The 19,783-nt window shown below is 35.9% G+C and overlaps 1 protein-coding gene and 1 non-coding gene across 2 annotated transcripts; both read left to right on the plus strand.

Moving 5' to 3' along the window:
- The first annotated feature begins 264 nt into the window (after positions 1-264).
- On the plus strand, positions 265-7,313 carry LOC132641292 (histidine kinase 3). Its single transcript, XM_060358219.1, has 10 exons — positions 265-1,196; positions 1,785-2,069; positions 2,184-2,353; positions 2,636-2,848; positions 3,141-3,327; positions 3,413-3,464; positions 3,555-3,784; positions 3,869-3,967; positions 4,854-5,977; positions 6,493-7,313. The coding sequence occupies exons 1-10, from the start codon at positions 735-737 to the stop codon at positions 6,755-6,757; spliced, it is 3,087 nt and encodes a 1,028-aa protein (XP_060214202.1). The 5' UTR covers positions 265-734; the 3' UTR covers positions 6,758-7,313.
- Positions 7,314-8,094: 781 nt separating this feature from the next.
- Positions 8,095-8,178, plus strand: TRNAS-UGA (transfer RNA serine (anticodon UGA)). The gene has a single exon. It is a non-coding gene; the product is annotated as a tRNA-Ser (tRNA).
- Positions 8,179-19,783: the final 11,605 nt, after the last annotated feature.

Genomic DNA, 19,783 nt, shown 5'->3' on the forward strand with positions numbered 1-19,783 from the left:
GAATATGTTCATTTAGTTGTTTCTTTTATTAATTTAGATGTAGACAGAAATTGGATAGAGAGATAACAGACCGTGGCAGCAGGCATTTGTAACACCACCATATTCCTTTCATCTTTGCTTTTACAGATTCTTTATCAATAGTAAGCTTATTAGTACTGCTAGTGTTTATGAACCAAAATAAAAATAATAAAAAAAATAAATATATATATATATATATATATATATATATATATATATATATATATATATATATATATATATATATATTTCTTTTTTCTTTTCCTCATTGAGGGTACATATATTAACTGACAAATCTAGTTAATCTGTTGTGAAATTATTGACTGGCCATTTCTTGAAACTCCCAAAGTTGTGTGCTACTCAAGAACAAAAAACAAGTGTGTTATTTTCATTACTATATCATATTAAGTACACATACTAGAGAATCTTGATTTTTGGCCCATTGTTTCTTTTGAGTTTTGGTTAGTAGCTTACTTGGTAATAATCAAAATTCTTTCTTTCTGTAATACAAAATTGGAATCTTGGAGATCCTTTGATTCTTTTTTTGGCTTTTTGTTGTTTCTTATCTTACATTCCCCTAATTTGAAGGGGTTTGTAGCAAGATAGCATCAAAATTCCTTTTTTTTTTTTCATAGTTTGTTAGTCTTCTTGAATTCTTGAAAAGGGTATTTTTTTTTTTTAATGTGTTCCAAGTTGGTAGCTTTTTGGTTTCTTGGATGAGTTTGTTCCATGTAATTGGATTTGGTTTGAACTTACTTTTGACTCTATGTTGCTGGTTTGTGTCTGTGATTTCTATGAATTGGTTAAATGATGGTGAAATTATGACTACCAAGACTTTGCTTGGTGATGGGGAACAAATAGTGATGAAATTATGGGAAGGAATAGCAGAATTAAGTACTAAGATTTACCATTGTTACCCTCAGTATGTTGTAGCAAAGAAGTGGTGGAGGAAGCTATTAATAGCATGGGTATTATTGTGGATTATTGTTTCTTTTTCAGTGTTTTGGTATATGAGTACTCAAGCTTATGAGAAGAGAAAAGAAACACTTACAAGTATGTGTGATGAAAGGGCTAGGATGTTACAAGATCAGTTTAATGTTAGTATGAATCATGTACAGGCTATGTCAATTCTCATCTCTACTTTCCACCATGGAAGGAATCCTTCTGCTATTGATCAGGTCTAATTTCTCATCTTTACAATTTCATTTTATTGGTTTAAATCCGTCTTCGGATCCAGGATTTACACTTGATTGGTTCAACCTTTAAGGTGTTCTTAGCACTGAACTTATTGTACTTTTTGAAATTATGGGTTCAAAATTTAACATTTGTGGAATTTTCACATATATAGCTATTTTCCATGGTTGAACCCATATACAATATGTTTCGTATTCCCTTGAATACAGAGGCGAAACCAGGATTTGAATCTTATAGCTTCAGGAATAATTTGTACATGTTCAATAGATTTCTTTAATAAAAATATAGGGTTTGGACCAAGGCTAATTGGTTCGGCCGAATCCGTGACCTAAGTGCTAGCTCTGCCCTGCTTGAATAGTGAATAAACCATCAATTTTTGTGCTTTGGCATGAACCAATTTTTTTGTCACTTTTATGTTGAACTTCATTGTTCAGTTTTTAATCAAATGAAAGTGATAGTCTATAATTTTGCTGTTTGATTAAGTGTTCTAGGTGTTCTTAGTTACGTTGGGCCTATAGGACCAAATTAGTGATCTTTCTATATAATTCACTAAAAAACTGTGTCCCGTGCAGAGTACTTTTGCAAGATATACAGATAGAACAGCTTTCGAGAGGCCTCTTACAAGTGGAGTGGCATACGCAGTAAGAGTGCTCCACTCGGAAAGAAAAGAGTTTGAGAAGAAACATGGTTGGAGTATTAAGAGAATGGATATACTTGAACAAACTCCAGTTCACAAAGACGATGAGTATGATAGAGATGGCTTGGAGCCATCGCCGATTCAGGAGGAATATGCTCCTGTTATTTTTGCACAGGATACGATCGCACATGTAATATCTGTTGATATGCTCTCCGGAAAGGTAACTTCTTTATTAGATAGCTAGATTTAGTCATTTTAATTTCTTGTCCCACGCACACACATACAAAAGGAAAGTACACAGAGCAAGACCCTTACGAATGATTTTGCGAAACAGGAAGATCGCGAGAATGTTTTACGTGCAAGGGAATCAGGAAAGGGTGTTCTCACGGCTCCGTTCAAGCTACTTAAAACGAATCGCCTTGGGGTGATAAAGACATTTGCAGTTTACAAAATTGATCTTCCTTCTAATGCAACTCCAAATGAAAGGATTCAAGCAACTGACGGGTATGCCATCTAAATTTTTTACAATCACTCACTGACTACTCAACTTTTGGAATATGTTGCCCTTTCATAGTGGGAAAAGAATCTCAGAACTGCAAGAGAAAGACAAAAGATAATAATCTTGTTCCACTTTTTAGAATGCACATTCTAGAGTAAGCTAATATTCTGGAATGCTTATCAAATAGGAAATTCATGAAGGGACCAGTAAACTGACGACTTCTCATCTGACCAAATTATGTTAGCAAATAACACAGATACTTTAACGCTTCTTCCTTTTGCAAGCAGGTATCTTGGTGGAGTCCTCGACATTGAGTCACTTGTAGAGAAACTTCTTCAGCAGCTTGCGAGCAAACAAACTATCCTTGTGAACGTCTACGATACGACTAATATCTCCCACCCTATTAGCATGTATGGTTCAAATGTATCGAGTGATGGTGTGCAGCATGTCAGTGCCCTCAACTTTGGAGATCCATTTAGAAGGCATGAGATGCGTTGCAGGTGATTGTGTGCTTTCATTATTGGACGTCTTCTTTTCAACTTCATCTTGTGGCTTGCTAGCTTCCGTGTTGCTGATTGTGCTATTTTGTTTGATGGAAGCGTATGGGCAGATGTTATTATTTAGTTGAACGAGGTGTCACTGATTATTTTGATTTTTTTGTGTATATTCATGATTCCTACCATTTTAGGCCTTTTCTATTCGCTTAACTGGTCATGGACACTATAGATTAGAGAAGTCTCCAGAGAATTGACTTCAAGATTGTATCCTCTGAGATTGCTCTTCTTTTTGCAGATTCAAACAGAAACCACCATGGCCTTGGCTAGCCATCACAACTGCAACAGGAATTATAGTAATCGCATTGCTTATAGGGCAAATATTTCATGCAACAATAAACAGAATAGCCAAAGTCGAGGATGATTATCAGGAGATGATGATGCTGAAAAAGCGTGCTGAGGCTGCTGATATTGCAAAATCACAGGTACACATAACTTTTCTTAGTTTGCCTAATACTTTTATCCAACACTAGTTATGGAATATGTTCTAAGCTGACCTCTATCGTGTAGTTTCTTGCTACTGTTTCCCATGAGATCAGGACCCCCATGAACGGTGTTCTTGGTGAGTCTCAAATTTTCTTTTTGCTGTGTTGTTACTCTTTGTGGATTGTAGAGGATATTGGAGATAAACATGTATACACTTGTTTCACAGGCATGCTTCATATGCTTATGGACACTGGTCTGGATGTGACACAACAAGATTATGTGAGCACAGCTCAGGCCAGTGGTAAAGCTTTAGTTTCACTCATAAATGAGGTTTTGGACCAAGCAAAGATCGAATCTGGTAAGCTCGAGCTTGAGGCTGTTTGTTTTGACATTAGAGCTACTCTGGATGAGGTTCTCTCGCTCTTTTCGGGGAAATCTCAAGAAAAAGGAGTTGAGGTACTCCACATCTTAGACTTTCCATTTTCTACTGTCTTCTTTTTTCTATTGTGTGATCTAATTAACCTTTTGTCTGGAGAACAGTTGGCAGCTTACATCTCTGATAAGGTTCCTGATGTGCTTATTGGTGACCCTGGACGGTTTCGTCAGATTATCACAAACTTGATGGGAAACTCTATCAAAGTAAGTTCACTTGTCTCTTAGACTTTAGTCCCAGAAAATATAGCAGTGACAAAGAGCTTGACTTAGCTAGGAGCGAAAGCAGAATGCTACTCTGTAACCAAGTTCAAACTGGAGTAGATAGATGAGTCTCTGCATGTTTGCATTATCTATATTCTCAAAGGTTATCTAAAATCACTAAATATCCATCAGTTAGTTGCGGAAACAAGGAAGTAATTAATGCAGTCGAGCATGTGCTTTTGTATATTCTACTAATTCATTTATCAAAGTCGCCCAGATTTTGTTTAGTCTATCTAGTCTATATATACCACTCACTTTGGTGAAGATAAATACTGTCCTACATCAGGGATATTGTCTATATATACTTGATATAATTCGTTCTAGCCGACTCCAACTCGCTTGGGTTGAGGTGTAATTGTTATTGTTGTATTGGAAATATAAAGGCATTTAAAGGATTCTGTAAAGGTGTTGGGCTACCCAATTTAATTGCGTATGTGTTGTTGCAGTTGCTGTTGATTTTAGCTTGAATGCTTAGACTTTGTGACAAGGTATCAGCACCAACTTTTTGTAAACCTATTCAAACACGTTTAAATGTGCAAGTCTACTTGAGAACCCCAGATTTGACTTGCATGTGCTAGAGAGTATTGGACATATGGAATGGCTCATAAAAAGTATGTAAGGCCGTGAGGGCAAAAAGGAGGTTGTCACAGATATACAATGACTCACATTGATATATAAGGACAAGAAAGAGTTTTGGTTGATATATAAAACAAGCACCGCATTTATAAGGTTATATAAGGGGTTAGTTGTGGGTACTCCACTCACTTAAGGATTTGGGTGGGATGTTCATACTTTTCAAACTCTCTAAAAGTTGAATGTCTTTTTGCAGTTCACTGAGGAAGGTCATATATTTGTGACTGTCCATCTTGTCGAGGAAGTGATCGAGTCAGCTGAGGAGTTCCAGATGGAATCATCGTTAAAGAGCACTTTGAGCGGATTGCCTGTAGCCGATAAACGACAGAGCTGGAGAAATTTTGTGGTTTTTAATCAAGAAGGATCCTGCGCTTCTTTCGCATCTTCCTCGTTGGACCAGATCAATCTGATGGTTTCAGTAGAAGACACTGGTGTTGGAATTCCTTTAGAAGCTCAATCTCGTATATTCACCCCCTTCATGCAGGTTGGTCCTTCTATTGCTCGCATCCATGGGGGAACAGGTATTGGACTTAGCATAAGCAAATGTTTGGTACATCTTATGAAAGGTGAAATTGGATTCGTAAGTTTGCCAAAGATTGGATCCACCTTTACTTTTACTGCTGTTTTCACCAATGCCCGCTGTAAGAACGAGCAGAAGATCCAACAAATCAACAATCAATCAAATTCCGTTTCTTCAGATTTCCATGGCATGAGAGCCTTAATTGTTGACCCAAGAACTGTCCGTGCAAAGGTCTCACTGTATCACATGAAACGACTCGGAGTCCATGCTGAAGTGGTCTCAGATTTGTCTTACTTAAGAACTGAAAATGGAGTCACGAATATGATCCTCATTGAACAGGAGGTCTGGGATACTGATTTAGAAAAATCAAGTCTCTTTGTCAAGAACTTAAGAAGGATCAATGATAGTGTTTCTCCTAAACTTTTTATATTAGCTAATCCTATAAATTCTAGCCGAGCTGGTGTCTCAGCCAATGGTTTTCCTATTCCATTTGTCATCATGAAGCCACTAAGGGCGAGTATGCTTGCTGCATCACTCCAACGTGCCATGGGTGTTGGTAACAAAGGAAATTGCTCGAACGGAGAGCTTCCCGGTCTCTCTCTTTCCAAGCTCCTTCAGGGGAGAAAAATTTTGGTTGTGGATGACAATAACGTGAACCTTAGAGTAGCTGCTGCTGCACTGAAGAAGTATGGTGCTGATGTTGTCTGCACAGACACTGGAAAAAAGGCACTTACTTTTTTACAGCCACCTCATCAATTTGATGCCTGTTTCATGGATATTCAGATGCCAGAAATGGATGGGTATGTTTCTTAAAGAAAACTATATTTCTACCACTGTTAGACCTAAGGACCTGTTTGGCCATAAAAATTATTCACTTTTTTTCGGAATAATTTCACTTTATTTGAAAATCGGTCTTTTTTCCCAAATCAAACTTGAAGCTGTATTTCAAAATTGGAAAACAGCTTACAACTCGTTTTACAATTCACTTTTCACTTTTGAAGTTGCATTTAAGTACATTCAAGCATGGACATTGTTCCAAATCTTCTTTGCAAAAGATATAACCAAACACATCTCCAGCTCCAACTCCATAAATTGTAAATAAAGTGAAAAATGTTTAGAATATATGGCCAAACGCCTACCTAATTTATATTTTCCTTGCTTATTCTTGCATAACAATGAGCTTCTGCTCCGCAATTCCTTCATAGCACTTTCTGGGCTGTAAAAGTATCATTTTGAGATTATGAAAAGCTCTATTATGTGTTTGGCTAATTAAATCGCTTTTAAGCTGACAGTAACACTATAAATCCAATGACAGGTTTCAAGCTACAAAAAAGATCCGCGAAATGGAATCTGATATCAATAGCCGTATCAAACTCGGACAACTTCCTCCTGAAGCGTATGGAAATGTTTCAAGCTGGAAAGTGCCCATTCTGGCTATGACTGCTGATGTAATTCAAGCTACATACGAAGAGTGTCAGAAATGTGGAATGGATGGTTATGTTTCGAAGCCATTTGAGGCTGAGCAGCTTTATCAAGAAGCATCGCGCTTTTTCCACGTCAAGCCAAATCAGAATACCTGAAGAGCATTCTCGAGTAGAAATGTCATCAACTTTATGGTGCCTCAGGGTCGTTCACGTTTTCTTTTTCCAACCGTGGGTGCTCTATGGCCCAAACATGATTACTTCCGCAGGTTAAGAGTGCTCATTCAAAATCTCGATATGCACCACATGGATTCAATTGCATTCTTTTTCAGGGAAATGAACCTCTGAAACTAAACACAGAATGTACATAAACTTCAAGAATTGCTTTTGGATACTTTGTTGGGGTTTGATCTCGCATCTTCCAAGCTCGAGGAGGGGAGGATCTGTTACCATAGAGAGTGGTTTAGTTTATATAGCAACAAATATTGTTTGTAACAGAAATACGTTTCATGTATATTCTCAAAACCTACAAGGCACATAGGGAAGTAGTCATAATAGGTGAAGAAAAGGTTTAGTTCAGTCATAGTTGGCATAAACATAGGGACAGCAAACAGCTGAATTGCTTCTTTTTCCTTGTGTATAGACCAAAGAACAAGTTTGATGTAGGACATTTTGATATCAAGTATAAAGCAAGCATTCAAATGTTGCTTCTGCAGATGCACAATTATTTGATATTGTTTCTTGCTTTCCCCTTAAAGCGAAATACCTGTCTAATACTCGACTTTTAGTAACTACTACAATTGGGAGGATTGGTCTCTTTTAGTTTAGATGACGTCATATGTATAGTGTGTGAGTGGTGGTGAGCGAAGTTACACGAGTATATATAGCTTGCTGGAATTTTATCTTAAGCATGAGTTGACCTACATACATCTTTCCAACTCTTGTATTTTTCAAACCTATTCTGAAAATCACTTTTCTTGAGCCAAGGGTCTTTCGAAAACAACTTCTCTTCCCTGCAAAGATAACGGTAAAGTCTGTGTATATTCCATCCTCCCCAGATCTCACTAGGTATGTTGTTGTTATTGTAAGCTTGTACAAGGAATGAGTCTTATTGGCAATTGGTGTTTGCTATCATATCTAGATGGGACAGAAGTGTTGAACAGTCTGCTGCGTTTTAGGTAAGACAAGGATGTACCAACCACCACGCCTACAATTTGCTCCCACTTGGGTTGTTCTTAGTAGTGACATATAGTCCACCCTTCTATCAAGAGTTTCACTGATAGTATTTCCCAAGTATAGAAATAATATATTTTTACTACATGTACTCCGACCATGAATGCACATACAAATCAAGTTCTGATATCCTTCCACAAGTCCCACAAGTGTCACATTCAAAATTCTTTGGATCACCTTCTAAATCTGATTGTTTTTTGGGAAAAAAAAAATGTTTGGTCAGTACCATTATGTAAGGTTCTCTTAGGCTCTCGCACATGTTAGTCGATATGTCCGAGTGGTTAAGGAGACAGACTTGAAATCTGTTGGGCTTCGCCCGCGCAGGTTCGAACCCTGCTTTCTCGACGATATCTTCTTTTTCTTTTCCTTTGGTATTGCTTTTAATCATCATCTCATTTTTCGTTGAGTTAAAATAAAGTTTACAAGTTAATAGCACTTGGTTTAACAATATTTATAATCTCAAATTAGTCTAGACAAGAGAATCATTGGTATGATTCATTCGCAAAAAAGAACAGTTCAATTGAACTTGTTGAAGAAAAACTAATACGGGCGGGTATTCATCGGCGGGTCCGGTATGATTTTAACATACTTTTTGATTTGATATTCCAAGTTTTCAATTTTTGAATATGTTACAATATTGAATTTGATCCTATAATCCTATATGATTCAAATTTCACTTTTCGGTTTATATTTGTGTGATTCGATAACTTTGTGTTGCTTTTGGAGCCTCTTCAAATTTGGGTATTCAAGCCACTCATGTAATCATTTAGAACAAAATTAATTAAGTACAACTTTTGCCAATTCTTGCTCACAAATAGGAGCAACGGGAAAACTAGTAGTAACATGGGTCCGTCGGGTAAAGACCATTATAAAATTTCAATTAAGAAAGTAATCTTCAAATTAATTTTATTTTGTTGGTGACTCTTTTTTAAGATTAGGGAGAATTAGCTCAACAATGACTAATGAAGTCTTAAACCTCAACCTTAAAATGCTGAAAAATATAAAATACAGTCTAAGTATCATTTTTTTGCCAAAACTAGAAAAAAATGTCACGACCAACTTGCCTAAGCCGCGGTAACACCTAATTTCAGCTCGTCAATGCGAAAATACCATAGACAACCCAAAGAACTGGGGCTACAAATCATGAACATCTAATGAAATAACAATACACTAGTTTTGAAAGACAAATACTTTTTGAAGGAAGGAAACAATAAAAACAAGAAGATATAGAAAAACTCGAAGGTGTTGTGAAGCCATAGCTCACCACGACAATCTCCACACAACTCCTATTTTGTCTGCACGCTTCGCTAGGATAGGATCAGTATCTGCATAAAAAGTGCAGCAAGAGTACAATAACAACGTGTAGTCAGTAAGTATTCTTGGTCACCTCACTCAAATACTTACTTAATCATCCAGTCCAACTAATATATGATCTCGACATATAATAAGAGTAAGCATGAGATAAGATGCACAAGTACATCATAATCAAGTATGCACAAGTACAACATATAATATGATAAAAACTCCAATTTACTCAATACAAGTGCTCCCGGTACTACAACTGCAAGCACACTCCCGGTGTATCCGAGTTATACTGTGACCCTAGAGGGATATATTCATATCCACACACCATACGAACAACTCACGTGTCATAATTGATGGAACACAGGCATATATGCAGCGGAAGCAAACAACCAAGATCAAACTTACATGTAATCTAGACAACATAAATCATAAACGAGATACTAAGCTCTTGAAGCTTTTGCACAAATCTTCCATAGTAGCACTACATGCCAGTTCCGCAGTCTTCTACTATGTATCCTAAATATTCTTAGAACTAGGATACCCGAGTGGCAAGTATTGCGGCTAGGAAAAGTATATGACTAAGGGTTGAAAATCCTTGTATAAATACACACGTTTTGGGTGTAAAACCCTAGCAAAAAAAACGTGTGGCTTTTCCTTGTCCAACAAGAATTTAATTTTCCTTGTTCTAGAATATGCAGGCATAGTAGGGACCACATATTTTGATAATAAGGCTTCCTATTATGATATTAATTCGGAATATGAGAGAATTAATCCTATCACAATAAATTACAATTTATTCCACTAAAAAATTATAACTGCACTCCTCGGTTTAATTTCTAAATCATACATTAAAACTTATTTAACTCCTCATGTTAAGATTACAGATACCAGTCAATCAAATTAAATTAGTGACAATTTAATTTATTGACTAATTGAATCCTTTATATTTCCGCTTAACTTATATCATGTGACAGAAACAAAATCCACCTGCAGAGTTTTCACATGAGACTTATAAACATTCATAAAGGGGTATCATCAATCTCGAAGCCGAGACATAAATTCTATCAACTAATTGTTATTTCACAAATGTTTATTTCCATTATCCAATTTACCCGGAATACATAGACCTGCAATTGAGTTGTACCTTTAATAAATCAAAATAATGAACAAATCACATTGATCATAATAATCATATCAAGATTAAGAGTATAAGTACATTTAATGAGCCAGATACGTTATTTTATATATTCAGTAGAAAAACACTTATCTCTACTTAGTCTGTTCGATACACACAAAATGTACTAGCACAAGAAGTTGGAACAAGCTCATTCCCATAATCAAGATAAATTATATTTTAATCTCGTGCTACAATCTTCAAGATATTTTGTCTAGTTTTATCTTTGATTGTGAACATAACTTTATAACTTATAAGAACTGACAATTTAATCTTCCCCGCATGATCTAGTGCTCCATACACTAAATTATCTACTATTTAAGTAATAGACACACATATGAACAAATGATCTATTTAAAATAAGACTTTATTGAATTGAATAAATAAATAAACAATTGTTCCATAAAGAATAAAACATAATACTATTATTAAACCGCATGGTTAACTGTATATCCTAACAATCTCCCACTTAGACTTATAACCTTGCATCTACAACTCTATCACCCATTTCCTCTACATGCCTATCAAAAGTCTTCTGCGGCAAGCTCTTTGTAAACGGCTCTGCCAAATTTTTTGCTGACGCAATCTTTAAAACTTTCACCCCTCCTCTGCGAACAATGTCACGAATTTAAATGATATTTACGCTCGATGTGTTTACTCTTCTTATGGTTTCGTGGTTTGTTCGAGTTTGCAATTGCACCACTATTATCACAATAAAGTGTAATTGGTGCTTATACTGAAGGGACAACACCAAGCTCTTTCAGGAAGTTCCCGAGCCAACCAGCCTCCTTGGCAGCCTCAGAGGTAGCCACATATTCGGCTTCCATGGTGGAATCAGCAACACAAGATTGCTTAATACTCCTCCAACTTATGGCTCCTCCTCCTAAGGTAAACACATGTCCTATGATAGATTTTTTAGAATCTCTATCTGACTGGATATCTGAGTCTGTATACCCAATGGGTACAATAATGCCTGAATGACAAATCAATATATCATCCCTAGTCCTTTTCAGGTACATGATTATATGTTTAACTGCAGTCCAATGTTCTTGCCCAGGATTAGACTAAAATCTGCTAACTATGCCAACAGCAAAGCAGATGTCAGGTCTGATGCATAGCATTGCATAAATAAGACCCCCTACAGAAGAAGCATAAGGGACCGCCTTCATCTTCTCTATCTCATTAGTTGTATTAGGAGATTAATCCTTGGACAGAGAGATTCCATGCCTGAAAGTAAGAAATCCTTTCTTGGAAACCCGCATGCTAAATCTGGGGAGAATGGTATCAATATAAAGTGCTTGAGATAAACCTAACATCCTTTGCCTGCGATCTCGTGTGAGCTTGATCCCAAGGATATGAGCTGTTTCTCCCAAGTCCTTCATATCAAAATGCGAGGACAACCACTCCTTGACTAAATTCAACATGCCCACATTATTTCTTATAAGCAAGATGTCATGTACATACAGTACAAAAAATGCCACATTTTCTCCATCCCATTTCTTATAGATACAAGACTCGTTTTCACATTGATCAAAATCAAAGGTCTTAATCTACTTGTCAAAACAAGTGTTCCTCACCTTAGATGCCTGTTTCAACCCATAAATGGATTTTTTCAGCTTACACAGCATGTGCTCATCGCCACTTTTCATGAAAATGTCTGGTTGTGTCATATAAATGCACTCATCAAGACTTCTATTAAGGAAAGTTGTCTTCACATTCATTTACCAGATCTCATAATCATAATGAGCAGCAATAGATAAGTGGATTCTTATGGATTTAAGCATGGCTACCGGCGAAAAAATTTCCTCATAATCGATTCCTTCTTTCTAAGTAAACCCTTTCGCAACAAGTCTTGCTTTAAAAGTTTGAACTTTTCCATCCACTCCTCTCTTTTTCTTATAGATCCATCTGCATCTAATGGCTTTGACTCTCGCAGGTGGTTCTAGAATATCCCAGACTTGATTGGAGTACATGGACTCCATTTCAGATTTCATAGCAGCAATCCATTTTCAGCATCTATATCCCGTAGTGCTTCGTCGTAATTTAGAGGTTATGTATTAGGCTCTTTAAGGGTCCTATCGTAAGATTCTCCCAAGAGCACATACCAAGAAGATTTTCTAATAATTCTCCCACTACAACGAGACACTACATGTTCATTTTCATCCACGACATCATTATGAAGAACTGGATGCTCAACGTTATCCTTCACACCTTGCGGGGCCAGGATTTCATGAACTTCTTCTTCAAGTCCAGGTTGCACAATTTCAGGTTTCTCAACATTAATCCCACTACTTTTAGGCAGCGAGATGTCGGGAGATTCCTCTTGTGTGTCCTCTTTCCTATTGACATTCCTCCCACCACGAGAACATAGTGGTAGATCAATACTGGTTGCCGGGATATGTTCTTGAGATGGATCTTTTGTTATTTCTTTTCTCAATTCCTGTAAAACAAGTTTGCTTCTAGGAACATGGTTTATTAAATAATCCTCTTCCAGAAATTTGGCAATTGTTGTAACAATCACTTTCTTTTCTCTTGGACAATAAAATAAATCTCCCTTCGTTCCTTTTGGATATCCAATAAAAACGCACACCTCTGTCCTTAATTTCAATTTATCCATTATCCCTTTCAGCATATGTGCTGGACAACCACAAACTCGAATATGTCGCGGACTGGGCTTCCACCTAGTCCAAAATTCTGCTAGAGTTAAAGGTACTGAATTGGAAAGAACCAAATTCAGAATGTAATTTATTGTTTCTAAAGCATATTCCCAAAAGGACGAGGGTAGCTCTTAATAACTCAACATTGATCTGACCATTTCCATAAGTTTTCGATTTCTTCTTTCTGCTATGCCATTTTGTTGTGGTGTTCCCAGAGTAGATAACTGAGATGTTATTCCACAATCTGATAAGTATTTAATGAATTCTGCAGAAAGGTATTCACCACCGCGATCAGATCCCAATGATTTGATACATTTATTATGTCGCTTCTCCGTTTCTGTCTTAAATTCTTTGAATTTCCGAAAACACTTAGACTGACGGCGCAACAAATAAATATATCTGTATTTTGAGTAGTCATCTGTGAAAGTAACAAAATACTCAAAACCACCTCTTGCTTGTATATTCATAGACCCACACTTATCAAAATGGATTAATTCCAATTTATCACTGGCTCTATTTCCTTTTGAAGGGAAGTGCCTCTTGGCCATTTTTCCTTCTAAACAGGATTCACACGTTGGTAGTGTCTCCACTTTCAATGAACTCAAAGGTACATCAGAAACCAACCTCAAAATCCTATTAGATTTATACGACCAAGACGTAAGTGCCATAAATAAGTTTCACTCAATTCAGAAATATGTTTTCTTTTACGTGGCAGATCAACATTATTTAGTTCTTTTGGTTGTAACATATCAGGAGAAACATCAAGTATAAAAAGACCATGTACTCTTGCAGCAGTGTATATAAAACGTCTATTATACTTAATAATAGCAGAGTTATTAATGAAAAAAACGTTATAACCATCATCCATTATTTTTTAACTGAAAGCAAATTCCTTCTAATGGAAGGTACATATAGAACATCTTTTAAATCTAATACTCTATCACTACTAAACTTAACTCTAATATATCCTAATGCTAAAGCTGGTGCTGGTTCTGCATTGGCTTGAAAAATGCAAACTTCATACTCACCTAGCCGCCGTGTTTCATGAAACCCCTGCAAAGAAGTGCAGATATGGTTAGTGGCTTCCGAATCTACACACGATAACATGGTAGAAACAGCCACTAAACAGGTTTCAACGACATTTAAATTTGAATCACCTTTCTTATTCAACTTAGCCATATAGCCAGGACATTGTTTCTTGTGATGTCCAGGCTGCTTGCAGTGATAGAATTTACCCTTAGGCTTTTTCACACTGATAACGTCCAAATTCACTCCTCAAAGAGAAAGTGTACACGGTTGTATGCAATATAATTTACCCAACTATGAGTCGGGGTCGATCCCACAGGGAACAATATGCTAGGCGATTTAAATAAGTAAGGAATTATCACTTTCTACGCTGAGCCAAACACTTGATAATAATATTTGGTTTTTGATTAAAATTATAACTAATGCAAAAATATAAACTAACCTAGAAAGCGAGTAAAATGATCAATGACCACAAGTTTGGATACAAAGGAAATTACACTCAAGTAACGATCCAATGTATTTCACGATTTACAACTAAGAACGGGTTTATGTTAATAGATAATGATTTCTAAAATCTCATTGAAAGTCTTCCAACCAAATTAATGAATTTCACTCTAAGCTTTTCCAAGCCTTAGAGTGTGATATTAGGCACAATCAATTTAACCTCAAGTAACTATCCTCTTCTGAGCTTAAGTTATTAGATGGGTTTAATGACCCAAATTCTTGCTATTAACTCTTTTCCTAACCTCTACTTTCTTTTCCAAGCAAAGTATGGGTATTTAGGCACAAATAATGTTGTACACCATTAAAGGACATTAAAGCTTGAAGAGTTAATAGAGAAACTATAAACCCAATTCATTGGAAATAAAAATCATTCAATACATAAGCAAAACAAGAGTTTCAATCCAAACTTTAACAATGTATACTTCCATAAAAAAGGTTCCAGTAATGGAATAAATACAACACCCTTAAATAAGCAATACAAAGCAAGGAATTGAAGAAAGGGTTGAGAAATTTATCATTAACGAGCTCCAATCTTCTCCTCCAAAGGTGTGGTGTAAAACCTAGGCTCCAAAAACTTGTAAAAAACTGCCAAAGATGTGTTTTACAAACCCTAAAAGAGTATTTATATCATTCCAAAAACGGGAACAAAATCTGGACAATAATACCCTCGTGCACAACATGCTACTCGCATCTTGTGTCGCAGGTGCAACATGCGAGTCGCATGTTGTGCCAAAACCGTAGCATGTTGTGCCAATTTCTATGTCAGCATATGCTGCACAACATGCTACTCGCATCTTGTGTCGCAGGTGCAACATGCGAGTCGCATGTTGTGCCAAAACCGTAGCATGTTGTGCCAATTTCTCTGTCAGCATCTGCTGCACAACATGCTGCTCGCATGTTCAACATGCTGCTCGCATGTTCAACATGCTGCAGATGCTACCAGAAAGTGTTGGTTGTTCTATTTTTGCTCTATTTTGCTCCGTTTTGCTCCGTTATGCTCTCCGGGCATCTTATCCTACAAAACAACATAAATACACAAAAAGTAACAACAAAAGTGCTTGAAGAGTCACAAAAGCTTAAGGAATTAGCATCGAATATCCCGTAATTTCACGGCACATCACACACCACCACAAGCAACTCCAGGTGCAACAACCTTGAGAGCCTTTTTTTTTTCTGACCGCCTTTTGGCTTAGAAATCGAACCTGTCTCAACATTCAGCGCCATAGCAGGAGCATGGGGTTGGTGCTTGATAATTGACTCTGTCACCTGCAGCTCATTCAACAATTTCGCAAGTGACAAATCCATTTTGTTCATATTATAGTTCAAGCGAAATTGCTGCAAACTGTCAGGCAGAGTTTGTAGGACCATCTCAACTTGAGATTCCTTATCAATCATAGCCATTGTTTAAAGAGGCGGGGGCGTGAGGGCAGGCGTTTTAGGCAGCACAAAGCGAGGCGTAAGTCCTGAGACACGGGCGTAAGTCCCATGAATCTACGGGGCGTATGTCTCATGTATATTCAATTTTATAATTTAATTACTAAGCGAAAGTAAAGTTTTCATTAAACTTCTAAAAATAAACCACCAATAATATAAAATAATTATTATAAATATATTTGAGAAAGGTAACAACACAAAAAATGATAATAGCCTAGATAATCTTTAAACGAAATCTTCATTCACTTCATCATCAATCTCCAGATCTATTTGTCCTTCTTGACTTCAACTAATATCTGCACTAACTTTTATCTATATATTTAAAGAAGGAGAAGGGCAAAAAGTGTAAGAGCAATGACAAAAAAAGGGATAAAGTTGCTTCAGGAATATAGTGCCATGAAATCTTTATCATATTAATTTCAGGCATAATCATCTAAAAAAACTTTTTATGGCAGTGTTATTTTTCTATGAGAGTTGCTTTTTTTATTTATATAATTTAAGAAAAATCACTACAACATGAAAACATGATAACATAAAGTATAAATATCATCATACCAATAATAAAAATCATAATTTATAGCAAAAATATTTTTAAAACAATAAAAATCAAATCTAACGCCCGGGGCGTATGCCTTTACACCTGGGGCTTACGTTTTTGCGCCCGGGACTTACTCCCCTAATTCTAGGTCGTACGCCCTATAGATTTATGCCTTTCATTTGTGCCACGGAGCATTTTTGTTACGCCCCGCCCCGATGCTCCCCCAAAAAACGTATTTGAAAACACTGATCACAGCTCCAAGAACCTCGAGTTCATTCAAAAGACCCATTATGTTAAGGACATGGTCCCTAACCGATGATCCTTCAGTCATCTTAGTGTTTAAAAGGGCTTTCATGGCTTTCTGCTTAGCCTCACGATTTTGATCTCCAAACATCTCTTTGAGATTTTCAAGGTTGTCGTACGCAAACCCCATTGACTGATGCTGATGTTGCAAAACATTCGCCATAGAGGCAAGAATGTAACATCACACCATCTCATCAACCTTAATCCATTTTTCATAGGCCTTAGTCTAGTCTTCCGAAGCATTCTCTCCAGGTTTTTCTGGGCACTCATCAATCAGCACAAACTTGAAACCTTCAGTAGTTAGAACAATATCCAAATTTCTTTTTCCAGTCAACATAATTCAGACCCTCTAACTTGTTTTGGTTCAGAATAAAGGTAAGTGGGTTGAAAGAAGACATGATTAATCTGAGAGATATAAACATTAAATATATTATTAGTTATGTAAAAAGAATAATAATATTCAAAACACACATCACACATACAACGTAACCATGCATACTGAATAGTTAGATTCGATAGGAACACTTAACTATTCATGCAAAATATATGAGTCATGTCAGATAATCACCCTATAAATTAAAACACGACCAACTCAAATGGAGAGTAAACTGTCAATTTAAGTTAGGTTAATAACACTTTTAATGAACCCTACTGCCATTGAACCAACGTGTAACTCAGTTGGAGAGTCAAGACAAGCTATCAATAAACTAGGGTTTAAAGCAAAATAATTAACCATAATGAATATATCCGATGGGGAAGAAGACCTATATCTAACATGTAAACCCATTATATCACTGTTATATTATATGGAGACTATAAAGAATGAATCTCAACACCATTATTCGTTAAAATAAAAAAAAATAGTTAACAAAAAATTTTCAGAAAACAAAAAAAGGCCTAAAAACCCATCTCAACGACCCCGAATGGCCAAAAAGGCCCTTGGTCATAGCAAAGCAGTGTTTATTGGTCATTGGGTTGTTTTTGATAAATCTACCAAATTTCGGGTCAATCAGAGTTCGTAAAAAATTCAGAATTCTGAAACCATGATCAATCGGTAAAAATTGATTTTTAACGTTTTGGGGTTTCAAAAATTTTAGATTCAATCATATCACATATTATGCTTATTTAATAATATTCGTGATTCCGGAAATCAAAAACAATGTTATCAATCTCGTTTTTCATAAAACAACACTGTTTTTCAGAAACTAACATGACAAACATGCATTCAAGAAATTCCAGATTCATTCGTATCACATATTATAATTATCTAATAATATTTGTGATTTCGGAAATCATAAACAATATAATCAATCTCATTTTTCACAAAAACAACACTGTTTTTCAGAAACTAACATGGCAAACATGCATTGAGAAACAACACCAATACTAGATTTTCTGTTTCATGAAGTATTACATTATCTAGTTAGATGTAAAACGGCTCTTGATGCCAATTGATGGAACACATGTATATGTGCAGCGGAAGCAAACAACCAAGATCAAACTTAAATGTAATCTAGACAACATAAATCATAAACGAGATACTAAGCTCTTGAAGCTTTTGCACAAATCTTCCACAGTAGGACCGCATGCCAGTTCCGCAGTCTTCTACTATGTATCCTAAATATTCTTAGAACTAGAATACCAGAGTGGCGAGTATTGCGGCTAGGAAAAGTATATGACTTAGGGCTGAAATGCCTTGTATAAATACACAAGTTTTGGGTGTAAAACCCTAGCAAAAATGTGTGGCTTTTCCGTGCCCACCAAGAATATAATTGTCCTTTTTCTAGAATATTCAGGCATAGTAGGGATCACATATTTTAATAATGAGGCTTCCTATTGTGATATTAATTCAGAATATGAGAGAATTAATTCTATCACAATAAATTACAATTTATTCCACTAAAAAATTGTAACTGCACTCCTCAGTTTAATTTCTAAATCATACATTAAAACTTATTTAACTCCCCATGTTAAGATTAAAGATACCAATCAATTAAATCAAATTACCGATAATTTAATTTATTGACTAATTGAATCTTTTATAATTCCGCTTAACTTATATCACGTGACGGATACAAAATCCACCTGCTGGGCTTTCACATGAGACTTATAAGCATTCATAAAGTGGTATCATCAATCTCAAAGTCGAGACATGGATTTTATCAACTAATTTTCATTTCACAAATGTATTTTGTCATTATCCAATTTAGCAGGAATATATAGACCCGCAATTGAGTCGTACCTTTTAATAAATCTAAATAATAAACAAATCACATTAATCATAACAATCATATCACAGATTAAGAGTATAGGCATTTAATGAGCTAGAGAGGTTGTTTTATATATTCAGTACAAAAACACTTATCTCTACTTGGTCCGTTCAATACACACAGAATGTACTAGCACAAGAAGTTGGAATAAGCTCATTCCCATAATCAAGATAAATTATATTTTAATCTCGTGCTACAATCATCAAGATATTTTGTCCAATTTTATTTTTGATTGTGAACATAACTTTACAACTTATAAAAACCGACAATTTAATCTTCCGCGCATGAGCTAATTCTCCATACACTAAATTGACTCCTATATAAGTAATGGACACACATATGAGCAAATGATCTATTTAAAACAAGACTTTCTTGAATTCAATAAATAAATAAACAATTATTCCATAAAGAATAAAACATAATACTATGATTAAACCGCATGATTAACGGTATATCCTAACAATAATCTTCACGGACAAATCATGTGCCTTAAGCACATATATGTATAACAACTGTGCAAATATTATACATTTTTACCCTGCATGACAACAACTAAACATGTAAATTTACATGAGCATAGCTCATAATGTTACCTAGCACGGAAATAGTATCTATAAAACTACCATTAGCACGAAGATATGCTAAAATAGTCATGCAACATGTCAGTCAAAATACGCAACATAGATATAAAAAAAAAAACGAGCGTTGATTTGACGCCAACGGGGCCCTCTGCTTTTTCCT

This window comes from Lycium barbarum, chromosome 5 (genome assembly GCF_019175385.1).
Source record: "Lycium barbarum isolate Lr01 chromosome 5, ASM1917538v2, whole genome shotgun sequence".
NCBI lineage: Eukaryota > Viridiplantae > Streptophyta > Magnoliopsida > Solanales > Solanaceae > Lycium > Lycium barbarum.

Bases quoted from the DNA above. Each gene is read 5' to 3' on its own strand.
- LOC132641292 (XM_060358219.1), top strand. From the start codon at position 735: ATGAGTTTGTTCCATGTAATTGGATTTGGTTTGAACTTACTTTTGACT. The intron at 3,785-3,868 runs GTACTCCACATC...TCTGGAGAACAG, and splicing joins CTCAAGAAAAAGGAGTTGAG to TTGGCAGCTTACATCTCTGA. The intron at 3,968-4,853 runs GTAAGTTCACTT...GTCTTTTTGCAG, and splicing joins TGATGGGAAACTCTATCAAA to TTCACTGAGGAAGGTCATAT.